The sequence below is a fragment of the Schistocerca gregaria genome, chromosome 6 (assembly GCF_023897955.1).
Source record: "Schistocerca gregaria isolate iqSchGreg1 chromosome 6, iqSchGreg1.2, whole genome shotgun sequence".
In the NCBI taxonomy this organism is placed as follows: Eukaryota; Metazoa; Arthropoda; class Insecta; order Orthoptera; family Acrididae; genus Schistocerca; species Schistocerca gregaria.
The window spans coordinates 264,967,184-264,981,267 of NC_064925.1; the positions used below are offsets into that span (position 1 = coordinate 264,967,184).

General features: G+C 39.8%; 1 protein-coding gene across 1 annotated transcript in view; it reads left to right on the top strand.

The window, feature by feature from the left end:
* The first annotated feature begins 562 nt into the window (after positions 1 to 562).
* The window catches only part of LOC126278820 (translation initiation factor IF-2-like), a 329,625-nt gene continuing 316,103 nt past the window's right edge, over positions 563 to 14,084 (top strand). The window contains exons 1-2 of the mRNA XM_049979094.1: positions 563 to 660; positions 10,173 to 10,602. Coding sequence (XP_049835051.1) covers positions 10,177 to 10,602 — 426 coding nt within the window. The 5' untranslated portion in view covers positions 563 to 660; positions 10,173 to 10,176. The remainder of the gene's footprint in view (positions 661 to 10,172; positions 10,603 to 14,084) is intronic.

The following is a 14,084-nucleotide window of genomic DNA, read 5'->3' on the forward strand; positions in this document are numbered from 1 at the left end:
CAAATATGGCTTTGGTGGCTTATTGGGCACGATAAATAACGTTGGCATTAATTCCACACTGGTCTCCTATGTTCCATTTTCACTGACTTGGCTGTGTAGCGAACATTTTTGCAGAAAGTCTGGTCTTCCGGTGTTTACTAGCAATTCATTGGTTACTCTTCATTAAGTATACGTACGTTACAAGATTATCGAAATAAACTGCCCTGTAATCTACCGATTCATATTTTCTAGGGTTCTTAGGAAACTAATGAATGAAAATGTGATGTCATTTTTAGTTGCTGTCGATTTTTGTGGTATTACATATGCTCCCTATTGTAAAAGCTATGTTACAGATCAGTGACAGATAATACTCGCACTCATCCGATGTCGTAGTCACAAGTGTCACTCACTGACCGCTTGGAGCGCTGCTATCGGAGTAAGAAAAACTAGACAGTGTGTCACGACTGCTAAGACTGTGATAATAAGGACCTCATAGCGCTTCAGAGAGTAAATTGCACGGTACTCTGCACATAATCTTTGACTGGGTGTTCCTAGAACCAAAGAGTTAAAAAATAATAAACAGACATTGACTGCAAACGTCAGTGTTTCTCTAATCGCTTTGCGTCAGCTGCTACATAACAACTAGAGTTCAGCTTAAACTTCAACTGCTATTGAATCCTGGTAATTATATATTTCTTCACGCCACACTCTGTAATTTAGTTTGCTTTAAACTTTGATGCCAATATATTTTGATGGTGATAACCATGACGGAATATATGGAGTGCACGTCTAAAATTGCACTTTAGAAGTCAGTAGTTTTATATAATTCTAATTGTTACCCAGCCACAGAAAACGCATAGACGTCGTCAAAACTTTTTGTAGATTAAATGTGTATTGTGTTCCATTTTGTTCTGATTTTGTTCTGTAACTTACAGTTCAGGTAGACTTGATGTATCATCTTCTGGTTAAAAGGACAGAAGAAGTTGGCGGGAGTCTCAGTTGCACATAAAAATGTAGTATCGTTGATCTTCAGGGGCTATAAAACGTAACAGCATCTCCGAAATTCTGAAGACTTTAACTTTTTCGTCTTCCGATGGAATTTATGAGACGTTGTAGTTACCAAAGCGGCTCTTGAGGAATTTGCAATATTTCTCAACGGTTGCACAAGTGGAGTAAAGGTAATCACTGCTGTGGCCTAAGTTCTTGGTGAACAATTTGAATTGTAGTATTCTATGGCTTTATTCATTGTTATATTTTCGCTGGTTACTGTACATCATTACCTCCACTGCAGCTGTTGAGTGCTCTTGATCTACAGATATATGGTTTATTTTACCACACTGGCTTCGATTTCTTTGTGATAAATATTTCTTATTTTTATTTTTTGTTTTGTATCGTCGTTTGTATTTCTTCTGCAGAGCGTTTCTACTGCACTCGATTAGTTTTTTTTCCCGATTAATAGTTCTTCTAGGTAACCTTTCCGATTTACTTCTGATCTCTTACTTGAGCTATATAGATAAAATTTGTTTTATGCTACTAGCTTTAATTGCATCGTGATAGTTAAACACGTTTTCTACATTGCACTGCTTACTGTCGTGTCCAGTATATCTGCACAGCTTTTTTGACGATATTCGATTCGTTTTCTTTCAAATATTATTTTCATTAATCTGTGACTGAGCGCCGTACTAATAATTGGAGTTTTTTTTTTTACGATGCACAAAAATCTCGAAATCAAAGCTGTCTGTTTCATTTACAGTTCAAAATATGGCCAAAGGTATGACACTTTAGTGTCCTTGTTAGTTACGTGTTCTGCAACTCGGATGTTCGTTACATTACTGGTCAAACAAGATACGTAGTTCCGCTGTCTCCTCATTACCCTCACACTTTGTCTTGTTTTCTATATGAAACAAATTGCTTATAAAATCTGCTACTGTATATATTGGGACGGATAAAAATGTTCATTTAAAGTCTGGATCACTTATCTGTTAAAGAGAAAATTATGATTTCAGAGCTAGGGACATCACCAAGTGCAACTGACACAAATGTCAACTGCTTTATTCTTGGGGTAATTGAACGCAGTTACTGCGCTTCTACATCTGCATCTATTCTCTGCGAACCACTGTGAAGTGCATGGCAGAGGATATGTCCCACTGTACCAATTGCCAGAACTTTCTACCTTTCCATTCACGTATGGAGTGCTGGAAAAAGGATTGTTTAAATGCCTTTGTGCTTCCTGTAATTAATGTAATCTCATCCTCACGATTCCTGTGGGGGTGATATGTATCCAGCTTTAGTATATTCCTAGAGTCATAATTTAAAGCCGGTTCTTGAAACTTTGTAAGCAAACATCCTCGAGATAGTTTCTGTCGGTGTTTAAGAGTCTGTCAGTTCAGTTCTTTCAACATCTCAGTGACGCTATCTCGCGGGTGAAACAAAACTGTGAGGTATCAGATGTTGGTGACGTTTTACGTTACATAACAATAAGTTGTTTCGAAATTTTATGGTGCGTTCTTCATTAGGTTAATGTTAATATTACACTGCATCAGAACAGTTCCAAATTTTATGGTGCGTTCTTCATTAGGTTAATGTTAATATTACACTGCATCAGAACAGTTCCAAATTTTTCCTCTCGTCATGGCCAGCTAAGGAATCACATCCTAGTTTCAGTATATTTGCAGTTTTCTTTCCTTCAATAGTCTAATTTTATGATTGTTATTTATGTATTAATGTTTCCCGTCTTCCATTCATACATATTCCGTTTGTTTCCTCTGCTTTGACATTTTTGTACTATAAAAATACAGCGACCAGCCACTTTTTGATTTTTTACATACTGAAACTGATTCCTGTTTATTGGTTCCCATCTATTTAATCCAGGCTGTTGTTGATTTTCCTGAGGTATTTGAAAATTTTTCTGACAAACTTCCTCTGGTGTGTCGAATACATTTACCGTGATTCACTGTAAAATACACTACTGGCCATTAAAATTACTACACCACGAAGATAACGTGCTACAGACGCGAAATTTAACCGACCGGAAGAAGATGCTGTGATATGCAAATGATTAGCTTTTCAGAGCATTCACACAAGGTTGGCACCGGTGGCGACAACTACAAGGTGCTGACATGAGGAAAATTTCCAGCCGATTTCTCATACACAAACAGCAGTTGACCAGCGTTGCCTGGCGAAACGTTGTTGTGATGCCTCGTGTAAGGAGGAGATATGCGTATCATCTCGTTTCCCACTTTGATAAAGGTCGGATTGTAGCCTATCGCGATTGCGGTTTATAGTATGGCGACATTTCTGCCCGCGTTGGTCGAGATCCAATGACTGTCAGTAGAATATGGAATCGGTGGGTTCAGGAGGGTAATACGGAAGGCCGTGCTGGATCCCAAAGGCCTCGTATCACTAGCAGTCGAGATGACAGGCATCTTATCCGCATGGCTGTAACGGATCGTGCAGCTACATCTCGATCCCTGAGTCAACGGATGGGGACGTTTGCAAGACAACAACCATCTGCACGAACAGTTCGATGACGCTTGCAGCAGCATGGACTAACAGCTCGGAGACTATGGCTGCGGTTACCCTTGACGCGGCATCACAGACAGGAGCGCCTGCGATGGTGTACTCAACGACGAACCTGGGTGCACGAATCGCAAAACGTCATTTTTTCGCATGAATCCAGGTTTTGTTCACAGCATCATGATGGTCGCATCCGTGTCTGGCGAAATCATGGTGAACGCACATTGGAAGCGTGTATTCGTCATCGCCATATTGGTTTCTCACCCGGCTTGATGGTATGGGGTTCCATTGGTTACACGTCTCGGTCGCCTCTTGTTCGCATTGACGGCACTTTGAACAGTGGACGTTACATTTCAGACGTGTAACGACCCGTGGCTCTTCCCTTCATTCGATCCCTGCTAAACCCTACATTTCAGCAGGATAATGCACGACCGCATGTTGGCCAGCACATTCTCCAGATCTCTCACCAAATGAAAACGTCTGGTCAATGGTGGCCGAGAAAATGGCTGGTCACAATACGCCAGTAACTACTCTTGATAATAATAATAATGTCGTGTGACGAGGGCCTCCCATCGGGTAGACTGTTCGCCTGGTGCAAGTCTTTCGATTTGACGTCACTTCGGCGACTTGCGCGTCGATGGGGATGAAATGATGATGATTAGGACAACACAACACCCAGTCCCTGAGCGGAGTAAATCTCCGACCCAGCCGGGAATCGAACCCGGGCCCTTTGGATTGACAGTCTGTCGCGCTGACCGCTCAGCTACCGGGGGCGGACACTACTCTCGATGAAGTGTGGTAACGTGTTGAAGCTGCATGGGCAGCTGTACCTGTACACGCCATTCAAGGTCTGTTTGACTCAATGCCCAGGCGTATCAAGGTCGTTATTACCGCCATAGGTGGTTGTTCTGGGTACTGATTTCTCAGGATCTCTGCACCCAGATTGAGTGAAAATCCAATCACATGTCAGATCTAGTATAATATATTTGTCCTATGAATACCCGTTTATCGACTGCATTTCTTCTTGGTTTAGCAATTTTAATGGCCAGTAGTGTATTATCCATAACGAACGTGAGATAACGGTTGTTATGTTTTTACGGTAACAATTGGTAACATTCAACCGTATTTCTGGTCTACACGTAGCTCTACAACACGTTCCGAGAGAGAATGCTCTCCTCATCCGGTGACAAACTTTGCTCATGAATTTAAAGCACTAAAAATCTACTGACAATAATAAATTCGGTGTTCACAAGATAAAATAGAAAAAACACATTGGACTTTGGGTCGTCGTGTTACATTAAAATCGTCTACACCTGTCAATGACCGTCCTACCTCTCACCTCATACCGCACGTCACGTTGACGCTTCTGCAGAGGTAACACGTCCGCTATGTTACTAAGTAACTGAATCTACTGGATCAAATATAATACTGTTCAGTTGATGGTCTACTTCTCCTCATTTCCTAAGCTGACGATCGTCAGCCTCTAGCGGTTCCTCAAAGAGGTAGTACGAATTTACATTTACGTATCTGCCCTTAAAAAAATGTACAAAGTCGCTAAGAATTCTCATTTCGTTGTCTTTTACTTGTGTGTTCAGAAAATTGCTGTATTCTTTTTATAAATAGCGAGCTCCAATTCCTCTAGCAAGTCGAGTGTTTCCTTCCTTTCTTTTCTATGTGCCAAATTTCTAAGACTTCTTCTACTGCCTTAAGTAGATACGTATGTGATTCACAGCGCCTGATTTGTCGTATTGCTTCATCTAACTGCATCTTTATGTTCTTTGTACCTAATCGAAAAATTTTCGTCCTGTTTGTACAACAAATTTTGCTTCAGAGACTGTGCGTTTAATTATATAAACTTCCTATCTTTCGAATTTATTTATCTTTTTACCCATATCTTGCGTCAAGTCCTACCTTACTAGATTATTTGTCTGAGACGCTACTTTAACACAGTATGGTTAAAAACGTTCGCGTCGTTTTTCGAGACGGTCAAACACTACGACACCGCGACTAGTTTAATTTTATATTAATTAAGTTTACTCCTTCTTTTCTTCGCAAACATATTAACATTATCTACTTCGTAACCCTTGTTAACCGCTGTCTTCTTAATGACGTTTAATTCCGTCTCTTCATCCTTCCTACTCATTGGCATACTCACTGTCTTGTGCAGGAAACGGAATGCTGCTTCTTATAAGCCTGTGAATGGCGTGAACCATAAGCGATCACAGCATCAGTTGTTGGTTTTATGTGAACGGTAAATACGTGCTTATTTCTCTACTTCTTAATGGTCAAATCGAGGAATTGTAAACGGATTTTGTTGAACTTGTTTAGTATTTCTTCAATATCTTCATCTGCACCATCAACAAGCAACCAAGCATATCGTCTAAGTCAAATTTTTAATAAGCAATTTTACCTATAATGTCTTGGTTAGAATTTAAATCTCCGTCATCTATTTCACTGAAAAAATGCTACCCATAGTCATGGAAATGCTGAATCCCATGGCTAAACCATTAAAAGTGAAATAGTTAAAATTTGTAATCATATGTAAAAGTTCAGTGGAAGGTAGATGGGCTCTTGTCTTGAAATTTTACTGTATTCAAGGAAATTTATTCTCAAAATTACTATCACTTCATTAACAGGAACACTGAAGTAGAGTTTCTTAACATCCAGTGAAACCAAACAGAACAGTTAGTGACCTGTTTCTCCTTGATTCCCTCGATCAGGTCCATACTATCACTCACCGTATAGTTGTTCTCATAGATGTAAGTCCAGTCACCTTGTAGGCTGGTCTGCTTCTACAGTTCACTAATGAACGAATAGTGGTGACCCTTTATGTGTCTTCAGCTATGAACTTAATTTAGGCGCAGTTTGATTTGTATAAGATATCTTTTCTTGACGTCCGATAGCAAGAAGGTTGTGCGTCTGATAATGTTTTTTAATACAGCTTGTAAATCTGCTATTAAATACTTTGGAATAAGAGTGATGTAATTTTCGGCAAATAACGCTCTCGTATTCGCAGTGTACTGCTCCTATAAAATTACTATGGTATTCCCCGTTTCTGCTCTCGTGGCAACGGCTGTCACTTCATTAACCTTTTTATTTAAGGAAATGACAGTTAATTAACCAACTTTAGCCTTATGATTACTATTGTGTCGCTCTCTTAATTGTTTTAACAACTTTTAGCAGCATACGACTGAAGTGACCAATTTCATAATGATTTAATTGGCAATTTCGTTTGTCATTTCAATGAGAGCGATCATTTCCTTCGCGATCTTTTTGTCACTAATAATAGTAACCTTGCTACCAGAGGTGCAGCTCTTATTATAAATGTTCTTATTTATGTTTTTTCACAGTTTTTCTACCCTCTGTTTGGCAGAGAATTGTCTTCAGTTTATGGTTTTCATCTTGAAACTGGACTGCTGAAGTGTTTATAAAAACAAATTGCTGGTTTCCACAGTTCTCATGGTTATTTAGTTCTCATTTATTTTGTCTATCTTGGAAACAAAAGTCTGGTAATATACTCTTGGTATGTCATAGAAGCCTCTGCCATTAATTTGGTCTTTCGATCACTGCAATTTTACAAATGGCATTTTGGTTCAAATGGCTCTGAGCACTATTGGACTTAACATCAGTCCCCTAGAACTTAGATCTACTTAACGTAACTAACCTAAGGACATCACACACATCCACACCCGAAGCAGAATTCGAACTTGCGACCGTAGCGGTCGCGCGGTTCCAGATTGAAGCGCCTAGAACTGGTATTTTCGTTTTAAGTATTAGTTTTAATGTTTCATTTACTTTGTGATGGCGTTTTTTCACATTTTGTTCATTTGCCCATTTCTTACACCTTTGTTTTAATGCTTTACCACAGTTGTTAGACCAAGCCTTTCTTTCGCCATTCCTTCCTTGCTGTCTTAACTCATATTGCTGCTATCTTTGCAGCTTTCTTCATTTATTCTTTGAATTCTTACCAGTGGCTGTATTTTCTTTTGAAATTGTTGTAGCCTTTTTTTTTATTTCTTGTGGGCCGACATCATTGTAAATCTCTTGTCAAGATATTAAATCATTTTAATCAGTAACGCTACTGTAATACACGGAGGTGACTAAAGCACATATACAGATGGCAGTAGTATTGTGTACACAAGATATAAAAGGACACTGTATTGGTGGATCTGCTTATCTCCTTATGTATGTACCATTTTATTCTTGTTTTAGTTGTAGTGTCACTCGGCTGAAGAGCGGCGTATTGTGCCGCTGACAGCCCTCCCCTGACCATATGGGGCACGGGGATGAAATCACAATAAAGGAAAAAAAAAGTGGAGCTGCCATTTGTACCCAGGTGATTCATGAGAGAAGTTCTCCGACATGATTATTGCCTCAAGACGGGAATTAACAAATTTTGAACGCGTAATGGTGATTGGCGGCAGACGCACGGGATATTCCATTTCGGAAATCGTTAGGAAATTCAGTATCTCGAGATCCACAGTGTCAAGAGTGTGCTGAGAATACCAAATTTCAGGGATTACCTCTCACCACAGATAAAGCAGTGGCCGACGGCCTTCACTTAACGACCGAGTGCAGTGACGTTTGCTTTGCGTTGTCGGGCGAACAACAATCGTCAATGGGTGAAATAACCACAGAAGTCTGTCCGGCGTGTACGACGATGCATCCATTAGGACAGTGAGCCGAATTTTGCTATTAACGAGCTACAGCGGCAGACGACCGACACGAGTGCCTTTGCTAACAGCAGGACACCGCCTGTAGCACATCTCCTGTACTCTTGGCCATACGGGTGGGCTCTAGATGACTGGGAAATAGTGATCTAGTCAGATGAGTTGGTCAGTTCCAGTTGGTAAGAGCTGATGGTAGGGTACGAGTGTGACGCAGGCCCCACGAAGCAATGGACCCAGGATGTCAACAAGGCACTGTGCAAGCTGGTGGCTGCTCTATAATGGAGTGAGCTGTGTTTACATAAAATGAACTGGGTCCTCTGGTCAAACTGAACTGATCATTGACTGGAAGTAGTTACGTTCGGCTACTCAGAGACCGTTTGCAGTCACTGATGGACTTGGACACCTTCATAAGTTGGAAGATTAAAGGGAAAATTGAAATGTGATGATAGGAACATAGGTGGGTGTATGACACATCAAATAGCACTCGCTTGAGCTCTGGAATGTAGTGGTCTAATTTGTTTTTCTCTGTCTTGTATAATTTAGAGGTCATTAATGTTCAAATTTGGGAAATTACCTTCATAGGTCACCTGAAACAAAGAGAGACATGAGTCGGTATCAGGGTAAATTCGAACATTTTTAACTTCTAAACTGTACAAATTACACCACTCAGTTCCAGAGCTCAAGCGAGTGTTATTTGATGTGTAATACACCCCCCTTCCCATTAAAAAAATGACTTGAATCCAAAATGGCGGATTTCAAGATGGCTGCCATGAATGGCATACACTCCAAAAGTTGAGGCCCCACGTCAAACCAATGTTCCCATCATCACATTTCAATTTTCCCTTTAATTTTACAACTTACGAAGGTGTCAAAGGACTTTTGACTCGCCCTGTATTTCGTTCCAAAGATGCACAAACAAGCTATGAAGCATGCAGTCGTAACGTTTTGGCTCATCAATGTACACTGGTGCACAAAGCTTAAGGGCGAAAGTAACTTTGAGATGATGTACTGCCAAGTAACATACTTCAATGAAACTTGAATTGTACATTGAGAGAACTGCTACAGTTTAATATAGAAGGTAACTGAAAAAATACGCAGTCAGACGAAAAGAATTGACACCTTTGTTCAACGAGAACAATTACACTTCAGTCATGGTGGTCGCCTTGACATTAAGAAAGGCAGTACAAGATTCTTCATAGGGTGTGTGTTAACCAAGAATGGAACTGCACACTATATAACCTGCTCCGGTACTGGGCACGAGATTGTTGGGGATTCCTGTGGTAGGACATACCATTCCTCTACCAATGCAGTTGGTGGCTGCTGTGTGGTCGATGGTGCATGTCGATATGCTGCAACAGACCTCTCTAACGCAGGAGCGAAAGCACCACTGAGAAGACGCAAATGAAGGAGGTGTCGAGAGTCACAATAACGTTGACCAGTGAGTGTGCCATGTTCAGATTTGTAGATCAGAACACCCAATGCAGGAAAATGTTTCCCCACGTCATAAAACCTGAATCTCGAAAACGATCATGTGGGACAGCATTCCTGTGTGCATTAAGTACCCTCATATTGTGACAATTGGGAATGTGCATACTTGTCATCCAAAGTCATTTCGACTCCACTGTTTAGTTTAGCACTCTGTGCATCCCTAAATCATCTAAAAATTTAATCATGTGTTAGCTCTGCTACACTCTATACTCATAAGAAGTAAAGTTTCGTTATTTGCTATCCATCTTTGCATTACAACTTTAATGGCCAGCAGTACACTATTACAATTAATTTTTGAGGATTTCATTTACAAATTATTGGTATATACTGATACATGTGAAAAATCTGAATGAACTGAGTTTGCATTTACATTAGAGATAATTTTTTTGTTTTTCTTAACTAATATTCTTCTCTCGTTTCATCTAAAATAATACTAAGATTAAGATGTAAATGGTCAAAGCCAGGAATTCAATTAATAACTGAGATCTACTAAGATGAGTGTTATTCTTGTTTGAACAGAACTATGGCAGACGAGGAAGGAGCAGCACCTGAAGCGCCCCCACAGTGTGAAGCTGCAGCACCTCCAGCCGAAGCTGAGGCTGCACAATCTCCCAGCAAAGTGGCACCACCACCATCTGCTAGTCAGGCTGTGGTACCACCATCTGTTAGCAAAGCAGCAGTGCCACCCTCTGCCAGCCAAGCGGCAGTTCCACCGTCTGCTAGCAAAGCTGCAGTACCACCATCTGCTAGTCAGGCAGTAGCAGCATCTCCAAGCAAAGTGGAAGCAGAAACAGGACCGAAACCTAGTAGAGTAGAGGCTGCACCATCACCTAGCAAAGCAGAAGCTGCACCGACTCCAAGCAAAGTAGAAGCTGCGCCGACTCCCAGCAAAGCAGAGGCTGCACCGACTCCCAGCAAAGTGGAGGCAGCTGTTAAACCCAGCAAAGTGGTGAGTTACTTCTATACGTACCAGCACTGGCACCTGCCACCATCATATCCAGGAATTCTGAAGAAAACTACTAGTTTATGTTTAGCAGCTGTTACCCATGGCTGTACTTACATATAAATAGTTTTGCTAGGATTTGTGATGGTAAGTAAGTTACAGTATGTGTAATAACATCAGCTGTACTCACATGTCTGCCTGTTCAGGTTAGCACAGCTCATGATAGGAGCCATAATCTCCCCCTCCCAAGCTGTCCCAGTGCATAATGTGTCAGTATGTGCAGCACTACTGCCGAGTGGTGCAACAGACAGGCATCGGTAGGGGTGTGCACGTATGCATTCTGCTGTTGGGGTAAATATGCATTATACTGTTTGTACATTATACAACAGATAGTGTCCAAGTATGGTTTAAACACAATGAGGATAGTAAAAGCTTTGTATTCATTACTTTGAATGGTATCACATAACATGCATCAACCAGTAAAATCATTTTCTCAAATGAAAAAGCTCAAACGTTAATGCGCAAAGAGCTTTGTCAAAGAGTGAATGTTTTCCCCTAATTTGTGTAAAATTTTTCAAATCAGTAAGTGTCTTGTACAGTAGCTTTCTCAAGTAGCCTGTGTTCTTCTTCATAGTTCAAGCTATCTCCATCAAAATCAGTTCAGAATGTTAGAGTTGATAACGTAAGAAACAGAGTTACTGTCACATTTATAATATTAGTTTGAATTTATTTATTTTTATTAGATTGTGTTTTTACACATGCACTGCTCCCTAAAAATAAGGGCAGCACATGTTACATAGTTATTATTATTATTGCTACAATTCACAGCACATTAAAAAAAATTGCTCCTTTTATAAGTAGCTAATACAAAACTGTATTTCATTCCTTCACTATTTAAAAATAAGAAAAAAGAATCTATGAAAATAAACTGCTCTAGAGGAGGAAGGAAGATGAGAAGAAAAGAGTTAATTGAGAAAATTAAGGTATTGACTACCTACAAACAAATGTTAAGAGTAATTTAAAGAGGTAATTGCAAACAAAGCAAAGGAATTAGTGAGACACTGCAAGGAGTAGGTAGTGATTCTTCATGATTCTGTTATTGTTCTAACTGCATATAATAAAGGTAATCGAAAATATAAATCCAAGAATCCAGTTTACCATGGAGAGAGAAAATGACAACAAAATACCGTTTTTGGATGTTTTAGTTATGGGATGGACAGATGGAAGATTGAAACAAGAGATTTTTTAGAAAAATAACGCGCACAGACATAACCAACATCCACAACAAAAGAGAGGTGTGATTAAAAGTCTCGTTGACAGAGCCAGACGGATTTGCACGCCAGAGTATCTAGACGCCGAATTAAAACATCTGAAGCACGCTTTTGAAAAAAATGGCTACTCAAAGAAAGAAGTAAGCAGAATTGTGCACCCAAACAACAGAAAACCTAAGGAAAAGCCCGAAAAACGATGGAAGAATACAGTCTCTCTCCCTTTTATAAAGAAAGTAACGGATCAGATTGGAAAGATTTTAAGTTAACATGATATTAGACCTGTTTTTAGACCAACGAAGAAAATTTGTCATGTTCTCCGGTCTGTAAAAGATAAACGCGTTCCTCTATCAGCCAGTGGCGTATATAAAATTACGTGTACATGTGGTAAAGTTTACATTGGAACAACAAAGAGAAGCGTAAATACACGGTTAAAAGAACACAGAAGTCTTTGCCGATTAGGGAAAACTGATAAATCGGCTGTAGCAGAACACGCTTTTCAGTCAGGAAATCATCAAGTGAAGTTTTCCGAAACAAAAATTTTATCTACGATGACGAACTATTACCCACGGCTTTGTAGAGAAGCAATTGAAATATATAAACATAGGGATAATTTTAATCGGAAAGAAGAGACCATGAAACTTAGTGATATTTGCACAGTAGTACTACGGAATTGCTAGACAGTTTTATATGTGACGATATTACGATCGATAGTTAAGTTCTATCTCTGACAAAGACTATCTCTGCATATCACGTGTAACTCTGGCCACGCCCACTTTCTACAATATATAAGTCGCTGTCAGACGTCCAACCCGTCAGTCGGCAAGACTCACTGGAGGAGAAACACCCCTCTGAAGATGTCCAGCGCAGCTCTGGACGAAACGTTAGGAGCTGAAGAGTTTCATGGACCACAACCTCACATCCCGGAAGGTTTACCAGAAGATACTTCATGTTTTTGGCCACAAAAGGAGTCGTCCATATCATATGACCGTGATCCACCTCTTTGTCCAACACTGCAGTCCCTGTTTTCCCCGGAGGGCACATCAATCTGAAACCACTTGTTCTCACAACTAAAATGTGTTCATGGAAAATCGTCCCAACAATTTCGTATGTGGCAACAAACCCACGACACTACTAGATGTGTATGTTGATATCCAGGAAGGGCGTTGTTGATTGGTCTGTTGTCACACTAAATCCAACTTTATCATCACAGTAGTCCCCAGCAGCATCATCATCACCACAACTGTACCCACTTTACTTCACTTATTTTGTCTTATGTGTAACCAATATCTACACTATAAATGCTTTTCAATGATTTGGGCAGAAGCGCTGGAAACACAGATTTATGTAACACCTAGTGAGTACACTTTGTTGAGCTTGGTCACTCTAGTACACTGGAAAGAAAGAAAATGCTACCATGTGATGTCTTTTTTTATGAACATTGGGCTTGAAAAACACTTCCAAGTGCATTCAGGTTTGTAACTCGTTTTGGCAGAGTACTACAAAACGTATCCTCAGAGTAGCAGCATCTTCTGTTGCAAATAAAGCAAATCCTTTAGGGCATGGAGGAAGAAGGCGATAAAGTAGACATTAGTAGGTCACGAGGAGCTAATAGTGCAACAATGGAGTTCTTACAAACAGTCTTCAAAAACCAGATGTAAAGTCACAGAAACGACAAGAAGTCACTGTAATCTGCATGACCTATAATACAACTACCTATTATATGAGTAATTGAGAAATTGTAAGTCCTACAAGCTCAAACAGTAGCAAATACATATTTTTTGCCGTAAACGAACAAAATACTTCTGTTAACAGTCAAGAACTCTAATACTTACGATCCACACTGGAATTGTAAATCAGCATCGCTAAATGCCACAAGTATTTGGTATTTCTCATTATAATCCACCACTGACGTTTCTGACCACTAAAGTTAAAGTGTACCAGATGACACCTCCAGAAGATATATATAATACGTATACTATAATGGGATATGTAGTATGCCCCATCCTGTATTGCACAAAGATTCACTGAAGAGCTGTTTCATTCAAGGTATTTTACTTTCCAAACATCCATACCATCTGTGAAACAGAAATATTGTGTAGTCAATGTGTTACACCATGCATTTATAATCTGATGTCGTGGACAGATACAGCAGTGTATTCACATATTGCACTTCAAAAATCATGTTTGTATCATACTATTTGACCCTTTTACCCATAA